General features: G+C 38.9%; 2 protein-coding genes across 4 annotated transcripts; one reads left to right on the top strand and one right to left on the bottom strand.

Moving 5' to 3' along the window:
- Nucleotides 1-1,008: 1,008 nt before the first annotated feature.
- On the bottom strand, nt 1,009-6,797 carry LOC102710495 (protein cereblon-like). The gene is made up of 10 exons (XM_015837871.2): nt 6,547-6,797; nt 5,919-6,004; nt 5,761-5,838; nt 5,040-5,152; nt 4,900-4,965; nt 4,189-4,290; nt 3,559-4,105; nt 3,122-3,327; nt 1,541-1,704; nt 1,009-1,406 (listed from the first exon to the last, which is right to left on the bottom strand). Exons 1-10 carry the CDS (start codon nt 6,711-6,713, stop codon nt 1,253-1,255), a joined length of 1,683 nt encoding a protein of 560 aa, XP_015693357.1. The 5' UTR covers nt 6,714-6,797; the 3' UTR covers nt 1,009-1,252.
- Nucleotides 6,798-7,680: 883 nt separating this feature from the next.
- LOC102710206 (pseudo histidine-containing phosphotransfer protein 5) lies at nt 7,681-14,298 on the top strand. Of its 3 annotated transcripts, none has more exons than XM_015837728.2 (6): nt 7,681-8,085; nt 11,636-11,766; nt 11,863-11,931; nt 13,148-13,219; nt 13,550-13,622; nt 13,763-14,298. In XM_015837728.2, the coding sequence occupies exons 1-6, from the start codon at nt 8,074-8,076 to the stop codon at nt 13,814-13,816; spliced, it is 411 nt and encodes a 136-aa protein (XP_015693214.1). In that variant the 5' UTR covers nt 7,681-8,073; the 3' UTR covers nt 13,817-14,298. The 3 variants fall into 3 exon arrangements, with proteins under 3 accessions (XP_015693214.1, XP_040380089.1, XP_040380088.1); XM_040524155.1 differs by lacking the exon at nt 7,681-8,085 and adding an exon at nt 10,950-11,028; XM_040524154.1 differs by lacking the exon at nt 7,681-8,085 and adding an exon at nt 10,996-11,149.
- The last annotated feature ends 1,544 nt before the right edge of the window (nt 14,299-15,842 follow it).

Genomic DNA, 15,842 nt, shown 5'->3' with positions numbered 1-15,842 from the left:
TGAACTATTAAAGCAAGAAATTGTGGGTTCTACGTGACCTCCTTCCTTTTGGGCTGCGTGAGTGTGGGCTGGTGGTTCACCTTTTGGGGCTAGGCTCAAACCAAAGAAAGCAAAATATTGTTGCTTATATTTTAGATTAGTCAGGTATTTGAAGTACCAGAGACACAAACCTGATTGATCCAAAATAAATTTAGATTTTCAAACATGAAACTCGTAAAAATAATTCGGGCATCAATTTTTGGTTCTTTAGGGTTCGGTCCTCGGGTTTTGGGTTGTATGCCTAGTGCTGCTGTCATTAGTCTCTTCCATGCGTAGCTGTTGTGGCCACCCTCTTCCATGTCACCCAACCGGTGGGAGGGGAGAGGAGGGAGGAGAAAAAATATAGATGAGAGACTAGGGAGGGAGAAAAAAATATAGAGAAGACTCCGGTGGGAGGGGAGAGGAGGGAGGAGAAAAAATATAGATGAGATACTAGGGAGGGAGAAAAAATATAGAGAAGACTAATAGGTAGATCATTTGGTTATTAAGGGTATATATATGTAGATCTTTTCGGTTATCCTAGGTCTAAAATATAGTAGTTCTGATTGATTCGATAATATTTAATATTAAAAAGGGCTGAAATATAAATAACAAAGAACTGAACCACAAAAGGTTATTTGTACAATATGTTTATTAGCTGACTACTAATCATCACACAAGCAAATCTGGTGACGAGGAGAAAAAAGAGGGAATGCAAAAGATAAATCGTTGTTATGTATAACAACAGCTTAGAATTAATTCTTAGCATTTATTAAAAAAATATTATATAAAGGTAGATAAAAAAGAAAAATAATAATAAAAAAAACCATACTTAACTCGATATATCATTACGTATACCATTACGTAATAGAGCATTGTCGCTATGTACCTTTAAGATGCTCTAGCATGGCAAGTTGAGACCGCTGCTGAGACCACTTGGTTGGACGTGCCCTAACTTCTTTATGCTCATCGGACATCTCAAACCCCTGCTTATCATCTGATCATATCCTCATATATAGTTGGGTTTCTAAGCACGCTACATGTCGCAAAATCTTTCCCGGAACTTCGGCACAAGGCACTAATTGTATAATACACAGGAGGAAATGGTTATTCTATAGTGACCTTCATTGCGACCACTATTCAGATAAATAGAACTAGGCACATCAACCAGAGAGGAAGTGCTTTCCATTAGAAAGGGGAGGGGCACACAGAGTTTACTACTGCACACGGAGCATCATTCGTCTTGATCTAGTTCTTGTACATCATCTGCAATTTGGGAGCTACGGATCCCCCAGAAGGATCTCGGTCGCAGATTCCTCTTGGTTGCTTTGAATAACCAGCCTATGTTGGATTCACAGTCAGCACACGATGCAATTGTCCATGAGTATCTGCATAACAGCAAAAACAGAGTTGGTTTCTAGACTTACAACACGTTTAAAGAGTGTATGAACTTAATTTTCACATTTAAAGAGTGTATGATGGATATGAATATTAAGAAGAACAAGAAAATGCTGTAAATTACCCTGGAAACCAGCTGTGAACCGTTGAAGGATTGCCATCAAGAGCTAGCCCAGTGGCCCTGCTGACTGTGATCGTTTCATGGACAAAACCATAAGGGTTGACATACGCGCCAAGAGGGCCATCAGTAGACATCACCACCATGTCGCTACGTTTCGCTATGAGAGACTATCATAGTTCAAAGCATGTCAGCTCAGAGTGATAAACTTTGTATTGAAATTCTTTCATGTAAGTAAACGTTTTTTTTCTAATTATGTTTATGATCTCAAGGAAAACCAAGTTACATGGAAAAATCATTTGCCTAGCAGCCAAATGACAAAATCAATATGAACAATCAAGAAGCTTGATTTTATATTGGCGTTAAGTCTTGCCATGCTGAAGTACTCTACAACGACAGGCTGTACCATGTATTAGTGTATTACCATACCCTGCTGTACCATGTGTTAGTGTATTACCATACCCTGCTGCAAAAGGAAATGGATGCACATACAGATATTTAACAGAACATTACATGGTAAATGAAATTGCTATGATACAGATGAACTACAATAATTATCCATTTTTCTATGGAAAACTAGCTAAACATCGTTGATTGACCAATAAAAAAATAGCTTTGCTGCAGGGAGAACTTGATGGTGCCTAAACTCCTTGATTATAAACCAACTCATATACTGTATATGTGTAGCAATTCAGGAATTTTTTGAATTTTATTTATTAAATAATTTACAAATTTAATTTTGCATTTCAAAAAAACACAAGACTAACCTCCTACCACCCTCTAGGAGGGCGGAAGGTGACGTGGCAAACGGCCACTTGGGCACGAGAGACGGCAAGAAATGGTGCCACGACAAATTTTATGTTTAGCCCCTTTCCGCCCTTACTGAGGGCGAAAAGGGGCTAAATGTAAAATTCGCTGTGTCACCCGAAATTTTTTTAATTTAACGTGGTTTGATACATATATGTATAATGTATGAAATTGTTCAATCACAATTACTACCTTAGCTCAGTGGTCACTACCCCCTCTCCTATCTAGGAGACTAGAGGTCGAATCCTTGTGGAAGCATATTTTCTTTGATTTTTTCTTGGGCTGGCAAAAATCGGTACTACATGTGATTGGTTCAATCTCAAAATTCCCGGGCGGCACGAAAGTTTTACATTTAACCCCTTTCCACCCTCTATGAGGGCGGAAAGGGGCTAAATGTAAAATTTATTGTGTGCCGTTTCTAGCCGTCCCTCGCATCTGAGCGGCCGTTTGCCAAGTCACCTTTCCACCCTCCTAGAGGGCGGCAGGAGGTTAGTTTTGTGATTTTTTGAAATGCAAAATTAAATTTGTAAATTATTTAATAAATAAAATTCAAAATTCAAAAAATTCAGCAATTCAGTTATATATTGTACTATTGTGCAATATTGAGAAAATCAGGGGTTGTCCAATAAAATTGCAATGGTGAGCGGTGGGGTGACAAATTCACATACACCACCACCATTACTTTCTTTTAAAATAGGAAAGAAAATGCTTAAATATAAGTCCATTATTTCCAACCAGATGCTCGTTAAAATAGCAATTCCAAACATGACAGATAGTTACCTTGCAACATCTACATTTTATGAGATTAAAGGCCTTGAGAAGCTGGATCTCCCTTTGAAGGCGATATGAAATTCCATCAATCTCCAGTACCTTTTGTCTCACAGATTCTGATACAGGAAGTTTGCTTCCAATGGAAAATGACAAAAGATCTGGTTTTCTCACGTAATCATCCATGCTTGGGTGTGTGATTATCTGTCTCCACAGATCTGCAGCAAAAGGCCCATAGTGTAATGGATATTTATTAGACTAAACATACAGAGATAAGGATACACAATAACACCCAAAATGATCGATTATCCAGTAGAAAGTTCTTTTTGATGGGAACACTAGGGGAGTGGTATATACAAAACATAATAAGAAGTAACAATCTCATGAATGATAAGAATGCATTGTAAGGTTCATAATAAATCAGTTTGATGAATATGGGAGCACTTTACCTGCAGCCCTACGAGCAAGTGCATATGAGTCATACATTTGATAAGCCCACCGAGGCCAAAATGATAATGGTGCCTGAAAAGGTTGCTTTGAAATAATATACTGACGCTGCTGCTTATCTCTTGTTCCTGTACTTGACAAGGATCTGGGAGATGTTAAACAAAAATCCTCCTTGCCCATGTCAGTATTCTCACCTGACTGAACTGCTGCACCACTACCTTTCAAATGATGTAGCTCCTGGCTGTAAAACTGCTCATGCATGGAAACCCCATCTTCATTAGAAGATCTCATTGAGCTGCTGGATTGTGAATCTGAGTGGCACATCCTTGAATCGATTGCTGAATGATTGCTTGAAGTACTTTTAGGTGATGGTGTACCACCATCCAATTCTGAATCCATATGATCTTGTTTTTTGATCGGAGAGACATCCAAACTGATAATTGGTGAAGCATGCCGCGGGAAACTGTTACATGAAGCTAGCTGTGCAAACACGTCCCTTGGAGTTCTTAAAGGAATATCTTCTTCAATGATTTGGACATCACCCCATACCTATTGACAGAGTGAGAAAAAATGAATTAAGTTCTCTACAGCTCCTAATTCAGAATAATATATCCTCAATAATTAATACTTACCACTCCATCAACATCCATCCAATGACGCATCAGACGAAATCTTTGCTGCCCACGGGCTAGAACATTTAATGAACCATCATCCATCCTCCCAAGCTGTCTAATCTGCGAAAGAAATAACAAAATACCAGCTTTACTTGCCAGGCTGTTCAAAATGAATTATACATCACTTCACACATTAATCATATTAAAGGGGTTAACAAATGAGCCTGAACACATGTAAACAAGACATCACAGTGCATACATGTGTTTTTGGTCCGCTGGATCTTGTGAAAGTATCGGACAACTAGATGAGTACATAATTCTCCAAAAGTTTGATAGAGATGCTGCAACCAAGTGATGCACAGAAGAAAGTTTTGAAATAAAATTGAATCAGTCGTTCTAACTTCTAAGAGAATGGACATTGCCTATCTACAAGAAATGTTATATGTTAACTGCTAAGGTTAGGTCTTGATTCTTGCATGATATATAAAATTACCCCCCCCCCGGTTATTATTAATTAAGCAGATTATTTTTATTACAGAATGAGATAAGAGGGGTAACTAATGTGTCCTATAGAAATAACAACACATCACCCATGGAACTGACTACTAAAAAGTTCAATTGGCAGCACAGAAAACAACCTAACCAAATGAACAACCGAAAAACATGCAGGATTGGTGAAAAAAATAAACAAATTCTAACTTGAAGCACAGCAGAAAAAATGTACAACACCTCGGCTGTTGTTCCAACTGAAGCATTAGCATAATATCGAGTACTCTGTCGCCTGTACATGAGAACCTGAAAATTGAACTGCATCATTGGAATGAAATAAAACAAGTAAAATTAGTTAATTCAACATGACTAGCACGCACCACACCAATTGTGCATGGAGCATCGACCTGCCTCAAAGCTTTCTCAACAGCTGCCACAAATCTACCCTGAATTAGCCTGAGAGGCAGGGTAGCTCCAGGAAATAGGACAACACCTGCAACACATTCATATCATAATAATTTTTTATGCTTGATAACCTACCAGAAAATCTGGTCACATTTACACTATGACTTTATGCATGAGTCAGGAGAGAGACAGGTAAGGATTGTGCCTCTTCTTAATTGTTGCAGATTTACAATCAAGAACATATTTCACTGCCCATGGAGTTAATATCCAATCGTATTGTGAACCCACAGGACTGTAACAGAAAAATATCAACATACAATCATTGTTTAGGGGATGCTTTTAGCCTTTTAGATTATTGGATCTCACTTATCTAGTGATATGCATCGATAAATTATCAACTATCAAAAGGAACCTCATATCCTAAATTCACTACAAAGTATATAGACATTAAGCAAGCATTTTTAAACATAAAAATAATAATGGAAAGTTTATAGACCAGGTTTATATAAGGTAAGTTCAAAAGAAAAGAATGTAGTAACTTAGAAGGGCACGCAAGAAGACAAAATAAATACGATGAAATGATGAGATGATTTTTATGATCACTAATCCATGTGTCTTCAAGGTTGGCATGATAGTCAAAATAAAAATCAAAATATGTGGATTAACGAAACAAAATACAATCTTACAATAACCTACCTTGAAGATAGAGCATTGGCAAGCTGAGGATTGCACCACCATCTAAGAGAGAAACTCTACCCCGTGTATCATCAACCTCTGAGTAACACATAAAGAACCATATTACACTTTATTTCTGTCAGCATTATACATATTGTGAGGATAGCGAGGCCATTTACCACCAAGATAGGTGTGCAACGAGGCTAGAGATGTGTTGAATGTGAATGGTCCAGAAGTGCTAGCCACTCCTTCCCTGTCGACATCCCTGATAAACAGGAAGGGAAATGAATAATGTGTGATCTCTCAAAAACATATTTAAGAACTAACAAATGAAAATTTTGCAAGAATCTGGCTATGAACTACAGTCTCTACAGATGTATCAGCAGTACAGCACACCCACCAATAAATTGAAAAATTGCAGAGTAAAACAATACACCCCAAGCAAAATTTTGGTCAAGGGCATCTGACCAGGATCATGGCTTCCTCTAGAGAACCTCTTCCCTCAAATCCCCACGATCTCTATCCAAAGCAGAAACCAAAAATTGTCCACATGCGAGATTAGGGAAACAAACACCAATCATAACCAATGCCTTCGGTGATCACTCTCTCGGAATCGAAATACTATCTGTTGAATTGTACTCTTAGGTTGGCGTATCGAATTCTAGCAGAAATGTACAGTACCATCGTAGCAACACCCCTAGCAAGCAATCAAGTACGATACGAGCCCACGACCCAGTTTTTACATAGAGAACCCTACGTCGCAGAAGAGAAGGAACAAAAACGGCGACACGTGGGGCGCCGGCCGACCTGAGGAATGCGTCGACGGAGGTGAAGTCGCCGTCGTCCTCGTCCGCAAACTCCTCCTCGGTCTCCTCGTCGTCGACCATCTCCACGATGAGCTCCTCCATGTCGAGCTGCAGGATCTCCTCCATCTGCCGCCTCTCCCTCGCGGGGACCCCGTCCCAGTCCGCCATCTCGCCGCCGGTGCCGGGTGCGCGGTGCGCCGCTGAGACGCCGCCGTGGCCTGTTCGCGGAAGCGAGATTTGGGTTGGCTTCCGGCTTCCGTTCCGCCCTCCCCTTCCTATATGGGCCGGGCCGAGGCCCAGCTTTGTATAGACGCGAAGCGAAGCTCCTCGTACCGTCCACGTGTAATCGGCCCAGCCCAATACGTAAAGCAGCTCCCTTCCGTCTCGGTTGACTTGGGCCCGTATTTGTTGTACTCTCTGATCTCGGTACTTCGCTACCAATACCATAGCGACCGCCCTTTATTTTGCATTTAGGTCCCTGATGATTAGATGATTAGGATCGCGACAAGTCCGTTTTTTTTACATTTCGGTCCTGATTATTTGATTAGGGAATAGGGACGCCCGTTGTGCTGCGTTTAGGTTTCACCATAAACCATACAAATCTGAATTAAAAAATTTATAAAATCGCCGCGGTTGCGGTGTCAAACCGCACGGTAGTGAACGACTATCATGCTATAAATAACGATTATCATCGTGATTTTGGTAGAAGCGATATCGAGACGGTTTCTGTGATGGAATTCCACGCTATATGTCATGATTATCGACATTATTTTTTAGATTTTTATTTTTTTAATTCTTACAATATTTTTAACAAAATACTACATTCATAATATCTTAAGACAAATTTATCAATTGATAAATATATATATAGTTTATATATACCTCCTCTTTCCTAAAAAAAACCAATTTTTTTCTGTATCCAGCGTTTAACCATCTGTCTTATTTAAATTTTTTTAGGAAATTAGAAAAAAATAGTCACGTGTAAAGTATTATTCATAATTTATCATCTAATAAAGACAAAAATATCAATTGTAAATTATTTTAATAAGACGAAAAATCAAAAGTTATAGGTAAAAAAAAGATTAGTTTATTTGGGACGGAGGGAGTATGTCTTACATAACGTGCTACGAAGGACCCGTCCTTTTTTTCGCATTTTGGCCCCCTCTCTCCGACTCATCCTCCGCCTCCCTGCCGGCTGCCGCTCGTCCGGCGAAGTCGACAGCCGGATCATCCTCACGGCCTTGCCATGAGCCCATGACTCCCTTCCCCACCGGAGTCGCCGCACTTCCTCGTTCCTCTCTTCCGCCAATCTACGAGATGAGTTCTTTTTTTTTTGAAACCTAAGATGAGTTCTGGCCTTCTGGGTTGGGGCGTGCGAAAGCAGCCCACCACCGTTTGCGGTTCCCGTCGTCCGGTGAGCAGCTGCTCCGCCGTGGCATTCGGAACGGGAGCACGCTGAGGCCACGGCGAGGAGTGCTCGTCGCACAAGCCACTCAGTCTCCCTCCGCCACCGCTAGCCGGCGTCCAGATGCGCCCTAAGGTAATCACCGCAGCATCCAACTCGCACCACCCCTGGCCCTGTTTAGTTCTGCATCGTAGTTTTCCTGAGCCTCCTGGGCCCTGGCATCCGGCACGTTGAACCGGTGCTATCGATTAGCGATTAGACAACACGAGCTGCGCCTGGTTGCGATTGTTTTTGAGTTTTACCATGTTGCATGATTAGATCCGCGTCCAGGGTTCCCCGCTGATTTGTCTTGAATGTGTGGAAAGGAAATCGGCTGCTAGGTACTCTTATCCAAGGCCAGGGGTCTATCCCTGCCAAAACACTTCAGTCTCACTCGTGTGGTTGTGTTGTACAGTTATCACTGCAACTTTGTCCCCAATTTGGATGCCACTAGGAGAGAATATATTTGCATGTGCCATCACACCAGTCAAAGAATCACACATAAAAAAAAGAGGTGGTGTATCCTCCAACTTGTATTTATGCTTTTTTTTTGTAGTTATAGGTTCTATTGAGTTAGCTTTTTTATTTCGTAGCAGCATGTTGGGTATGCATTGCCGAGTAAGGGCCAAGGATTGCACCCACGGCTTTGTACTTCTCCCGCAGTGATGTTTGGAGTCATTGTTAATTTGATGAAAGAGTTGCTAGATCATTAAATAGTTTTGAAATGGATAATGTTGAATTGTTGATTGCTGTTGCTTGTTGCAAATCATGGAATATTTTCTAGCTATCGATCATACAGAATCCAACTCATAATCAGAATTGAAAATATAGTAGCAAAGGCAAGGTTGTGTACATACAAAGAAAACAAAACAAACATACTTATTTGGAACACAATGTAAATGTGAATATTTTAAGGTTACTCGTATGTTGCACTGATACCACTAATTTTAGATCTTGAATTTAGATTTTTGTTATAAATATTGAAGGGTATAATGAATACCTAGCCACAGGATATATACACCATATGTATATGGTTTATTAATTAGAGAATTTCATCATATTATGCTTGTGTTCTATGGTGTCCATTGCATGTGTAGCATCCATTAAAATTCCAACAAAAACAGTAATAAGAAAACCAAGATTGTCTCAAATTTGGACAGTGATTATTGTTTCAAACAGTAAGTAAATTAATAATTCTACGTGCTAAGGTGTTGTCATGACATTATATGCCACCTAATACAAGGTATAGCAGAATCTTTGACTTAGCTTCCAATGTTGCTATTGTTTAGAGTTGCAACAGGTTAATCATGCATTTGTTGTACTGTCTTCTACATGCTTTACAGGAAATAAAATTCTTGCTGTCTGCTCGTGTGATTGCTCCTGGGAGATATTTATCACTTGCTGCATATTGAGGTTTAGATATTATTTATTTATTTATTTATTTTGAAAGGTCACTTGGTGGAGGTTGAAATGTTCTGTAGAAAGATGTCGCCATGAGAATGTCTCATAGCTAAAGGGAGAGCGATGCCGCTGTAAGGGTGAATAGTGAACCGTGTTATAGAACCTTTACGTGAACACATATCTATCATCCAGGGGAGGTAGCAACTGCTAGCTTTCATGTAGACTATTTCTGTTCTCCATTCATTTTATCATTCACTGCCATGGCAGTTTGATCTGCTTGGATTAGAATTTTCTCTTACGATATGTTTGAAACTTTCTTGGTGTTTCAGCCCACGTCGTATTCTCTTATCAAGATGTGATTGAATGCATTCGTTGGACCAATCATTGAATGAATCTATTTGGCACCTTTTGGCAAAGGATACTTTCTCTCTTTTTTTTCCTGCAAGGGCATAGGCTGCTGTTTTGCCGTGTGGTCCATTGATTTGAGAGGATTTTGTTTGTAACTGTTCGAAGGAGCTATTGAAATCGCTTTCTTTCTTCCACTTTTTTTTGGATGTGTGCAAAGTAAGAATCTCTTAGGCCTATTCTAATTCCCCTATCGTTCTCAATGATATTATCACAACATTATGCTTGAACTTTGAGGTGAAAAAACATGGCCATATTGTTTCCCTGTCTGATTGTTCTTGCAACGTGTCACTCTACAAAATTTTTTCTTTTAGGAGTTACTACAAGTCATATATTTGCGCTAAACACATGCTATTTGAATATAAGAATCAGTTACCAACTAAAACATCATATGAAATGAAATAATTCCTTTTGTACTCATTGTTTTCTTTACTTTTTCCAAAATTAAATATTCTTGTTCTGAGCCTGTGCTTTTGGACTCCTATGAAATTTCTTGCCTTGAAATTAAATTGTCAACAGGATGATTATTTCTTGCTGCCTGTGAGATTTAAGTTTTGATGACATCAGGCTTGAAAGAGCTCTTAGGATGTATCAGGAGTTGCGACGTGCATGATTCTATAAATTATTTGGTCTGAAGAGGTCCTAATTTTGTCATTTTTTGGAATGAGAAACTTAGTGAACTAAAAGGAAACACAAAGGTTAGATACATTCACCAGGGATCGTTAATAAACAACATAGATTGTTTAAGGTTGGAGTTGATGTGGACAAAAAACTTTATCAATTAGTTGCAATATAAATAGTTCAAAATCTACTTCACCATGAGGAAATGGTGTGGGTGTATTTTTCATATAAATTCTTTCATTAGTTTTGTATTCTTTTCTGTAGAATTTAGCTATAAAATTCTGGATCCTGTGTTAAGTAAAATACTGACTATTTTTCACTGTAGCCTGTATAATCTATCACTTTGTTAAAGAAGAGCAACTATGATTTTTGAACACCATACATAGACTATGCGTTTTATAAAGTAGCATGAGAATCTGTAGCTATTCAAGTCACTGTCCAAACTGTGGATAGGTATTGCACAACCTTGCATAACTTCCGTGTATACTAACTTTAAAATATCTTCACTTATTTTGGTGAAGGAGTAATAACAGCCTCCTTGGCTATATAAATGACCTTCGTGTTCTACTTTCTGCAACTGAGGTGATCGACAACCCGTGTATGCATTTTGGGGTCGGCTCCTACTTTAAAGGCTTCACCTTGCCTTTTTTCTGTGACTGTTCAATACTTGTAAATGGAGTATGCTAATTTGCGACGCCAAGCAGCGTCCTTGAGAAAGAGCCTCTTCGATCAGGCTTGTGCCCTGTTCATCTCAAATTTCAAGTATTATAGTTGAGGCAATGTTTGGCATGTACAGTAGGAAATTCACATATCTGAGACTATGCAATTATATCCATTAGTCATTGTGCTATATGCCTATATCTTCTTCTGTCTGTGTGGTATGCTCTATTTATCACTCAGCAAGAAGTAGAGTGTAGTGTTCAATGGGCATCACCTTACATTCATGCCATTTTAATTGCCATAGCATGGGTCAACACTACTGCATACAGACATTGAAGAAAAAGCTAAGAATAATCTGATTGAAGCACATTATATTAATATACATGGATTATCAATGATTCTGCAGAATACAAAATTTTGTTTTCATATGCTACCCCCAGTTAGCATATAGATGCTTTGAAATCAATCCTCTCACCATCTCAAAACTCGTTTTTCAGCTCTTTATCCTAGTTTAACGCATGTAAGCATATTGATTTAACAAATTGTTTTGTATTTACAGGGTTACTTGGACGAGCAATTTTGTCAGGTTGAGGACTTGCAGGATGAAGCAAATCCAAAATTTGCAGAGGAGGTTGTTTTCTTATTCTTTAAGGATTCAGCTAGAGTAATGTTGAACATTGAGCAAGCTATGTAAGTGGTGACAATTTCACAAAATAGAGTTGTCTTTATTATTTTTTCAACAGTCAACAGCATAATTTTTGGTTATCAATATCTAACATTACGCAGTGAGAAGTATCCCAAAGACTTCGCAAGATGGGATGGACATATGCATCAACTAAAAGGAAGCTGTTCCAGGTAGCCCCAGACAGTTGCTTGTGAAATTTCCATATTGTCATTCCACAACACAATAATGCATGACTATTTGACTGAATAGTCACTGATGGACTTTTACAGGCTGTTTAAATTTCTTGCTCATTTTGGAAAGTCTTTGCCTAGTGTGGTTACCTAGTTGGCTAAGAAAAAAATTGCCTTTGCCAACAAACTACCAAACTTTGTTTAGAAAAACATGGCTCAGAGAAGGAGAGCCACACATTGCCAAAGATCAGGTTGATGGGTGAAAATGAGCAGTTTTAGGTTTTCGGTTTTCGAGCATATGCTATAGGTAAATTTAACTTGAAATTTCCTTCAAAAATGTGTGACAATATAATTTTATCATCCAATCCGATTTATAGTGCCAAGAATCTATAAAATCTAACGGACATTACCCTAAAAACACTATATTATGGGCTTTGTTTTTCTAGCTTCTGGTCTTCAGAAATGTATCTTAAGTTCTTAACTTCCTTGCTGACAAATTTTAAGGTTTTTAAGGTTAAGTTTCTACTTTCTTTTAGTCAAGGCAAACATTGTGTTGTTTCAAAGTTCAAACACAAACTAAAGTAAAACAAGAAAATGATGCCTTGGGGGTGCCAGCGTAAATTGGCGCTCTTCTTCCAATAACCCTGCTAAAGGAGCAACGTTTTCAATAAGCCACACCAAGAGAAAAAAAAATAAAATATACATTTTTCCAGATTAAGCTACCTCAAAAGCATGAAGTTATTTTTCTATTCTTACTATTGCCTGTTCTTCCAAAGCTGTCATCTTTGACTGTAGCTAACATAGTCAAAGAGTCGAACCAATTTTTTTTTTGTTTCGTGAACCACCAGATGCTGCTTCTAGATGTCTGATATACTTGGAATCCTGCCCACCCGAACCCCCAAACAGGGAAAAAAATCTTGAAATAATGGCCTGTTGTTTGCATGGTAGCATATTTGGTTGCCTCTGTTAAATATCTTAATAAATGCTAGTGGAGGTTCAGGGAATATGCAAAACAGAGTTATTTACAGAGACCCATATTGCTTTGATTGGTGCAGCCTTGCAGGCATCAATCTTTCTTACACAGCTGATATATCATTAGAGTACAGGCTCACCCTTTATTTGCCATGATAAAAGAATATGGTAATTTGCTTAGTTGTATATATATAATATTTTTTTGTTTAGTTACTCATGCTTGACATAACATGATCTGTCACAGCATCGGTGCCTCTAGGGTGAAGAATGAATGCACTTCATTCAGGAATTTCTGTGGAGAAGAAAATGCCGAAGGGTATCTCTCTCTATCTATCTATTTATCTATCTATCTATGTGTACGGGTGTGTTCAAATAGCATGGTAAAATACTTCATGGCTCGAGCATTGTGATTTTCCCATGCCCATGGCAATCATTACGGAGAGAGCCAATAAGGTAAATGGCTAAATGCCACCTTGTCGAAGTTGGCATGGCTCAGACGTGGCATGTGGAATTGTCACTCGTCAGCCTCACTACAAGTGCATGTTTACACATATATTACCAACAACTAGAATTAGCCCTTGTTGTCTATCATTTTTGTTCCATTCATTGGCCAATTTCGCCACTGACAAATATTTATGATATGCAGTTGCACGAGATCTTTCCAGAAAGTGAAGAGGGAGCATACTATCCTCAGGCAGAAGTTGGGGTCCTACTTCCAGGTAATCTTCACCAGCCACTTTGCACCCGGCTTTCATTAAGGTCGCCATATATCTGTTGCTAACATAACGTGGCTAATAAACCATTCAAATCTCTACCTATCTAAACCCATGGCTAATAAACATAACGTGACGTTGTGCAGCTGCTGCGACAAGCTGGTCCTGCTGGGATCGCGACTAGGCCTGCAGGCAAGTAAGCTGTACGCAGCCCGGCCATTGAATTGATCTCAGGCTCTGGTGCTGCCGTGGAAGCGACTAGGCTGGTACACAAGAGCACCCTGCCGTTGTTCTATCGTCCATGCCACTAGAGGGAAAGCCCATATATAGAACGTGCTATATGACTTATGGGTTGTGAGTTGTGACATGCATGTCTGGCGTGTTTATGATTGCAATAAAACCGATCGAGATTTTCATCACCAAATCTCTTTGCCTTTCTTTTTCGTATCTTCTGTTGCCCAGACTGCGATAGATAGATTTATATGCAGCTATAACCACAAATGAAACTGTCCCTCGGTGTCGGTGACAATTGATGTGCTGGAGGCAGAGTGATCGACCGACAAAAGATGTTGAATGTAATCAGGACTGATAGGTATTACTGAACTAACTGGAATGACAGCGGGTATAATCTGATATCTCTGTGATGGACATGCCTGAGCTAACTAAGATCTATATACTACTATATGCAAATCAAGTTTTCACATTATCTATATTCTAACCTTGGCTGTTACGGAGTAAGTCGCAACCACTCGTTTTGCGCTTGGGACCTTTTACAGCTCTGCTGACAATTCTAGCTTTGAAATCCACTCACTCGATTTGAAACATGCAAGAAACTTGGGGCTCGTTTGAAACGCGAGCGGAAAACGTAGGAAAAAAAATACACTCTTTAGATAGAAATACATGTGTAAAATAGATAATTACAAAAATAGTAAAAGAATATAGGAACGGCCGTTTGAATACATGATAGAAATTTTTTTTGAGAGGTTAGAATCAAAGGGGGTCTTAACTCCAAACACTCGAGACCACTACTGTTCACTTTCTGTTAGGACTTCAGAAAATTTTCGTGACAAGCCAAGCACAACCTCAAAAGCATTAATATCTTTTTGCTAATGTTTGTAAGTTAAAATTTTAATCTTCAACTTTAAATCTGGAGTTGATTTTGGATGGTTATTTCATCAAGTTTATTTTTCAAGCATGACTATTAAATTACTGAGAATACATATATAAATTTTTTTCATAAATTATTATTTATTTATAAATATATGGTTAATTTTCCTTAAACGAGCATAAAAAATGGACCCCTTAGATCTTTCGTGCAGCCGGCTTCACATGCCGAATCAAATAGTACTACTCCAGTAGCCACTTCGGCGGGAATGTGATTAAAATTTGTTTGACGACGTCAACTCCCTAACGTGCCGGCCCTGCCGGGCCCGAAAAAAAAAAAAAGAACAAAAGCAAAGCCGAATTTTTGGACATCTAAATAAAGCATTAAACATAGATGAATTAAAAAACTAATTGAATAGTTATGGAAGAAATCTTGAGACGAATCTTTTGAGCCTAATTAGTCCATGATTAGCCATAAGTGCTACAGTAACCAACATGTGTTAATGATGGATTAATTAGGCTCAAAAGATTCGTCTCGCGGTTTATAGACTAACCGTGAAATTTGTTTTTTCATTTATGTCAAAAACTCTTTTCGTCATCCAGTCAAAAGAAAGTTCGATGGTGTTTTTGCCAAAAAAAATTTTGCAACTAAAAAAAAAAAAAGTCAGGTCGCCGGCTCGCCGTTGAGCTGTAACGTGGAGAATTTCTTGCCCGCACGATGGGAGGAACGTGAAGAAAAAGGGTATTGTCGTAATTTTTTATCCACGATTCCGGTGATTGTGATTCGTGTTTTGGACTCTGCACTCTGCCGCGCACGTCGTATGAAATATTTGGAGCCGTGTCAATACGGAGTGTACTAGTACTAGTACTACTGGACGGCACATAGCAACTGGAGCAATTTCACGCCGTCAGTTCATGAGCCCATTCCCTTCTTTAATCATCTCGAAAGTGAAAGTGCTCTCTGTAATCAGGTCCCAATAATCCGAACTTTTACCACCACATGTATACCCAACTGGTTCCTTAGGAATTTAGAAGGGAATAAATTGTTTACTTGTGTTGTTCAAAACTTCAAATGATTGTACAAAATCCATGAAGATACCTGGTCCGTTTCAAAATATAACA

Source organism: Oryza brachyantha, chromosome 5, assembly GCF_000231095.2.
Source record: "Oryza brachyantha chromosome 5, ObraRS2, whole genome shotgun sequence".
NCBI classification, from domain to species: domain Eukaryota; kingdom Viridiplantae; phylum Streptophyta; class Magnoliopsida; order Poales; family Poaceae; genus Oryza; species Oryza brachyantha.
The sequence above is the reverse complement of the archived record's forward strand: the minus strand, read 5'-3'. Positions and strand labels throughout refer to the sequence as shown.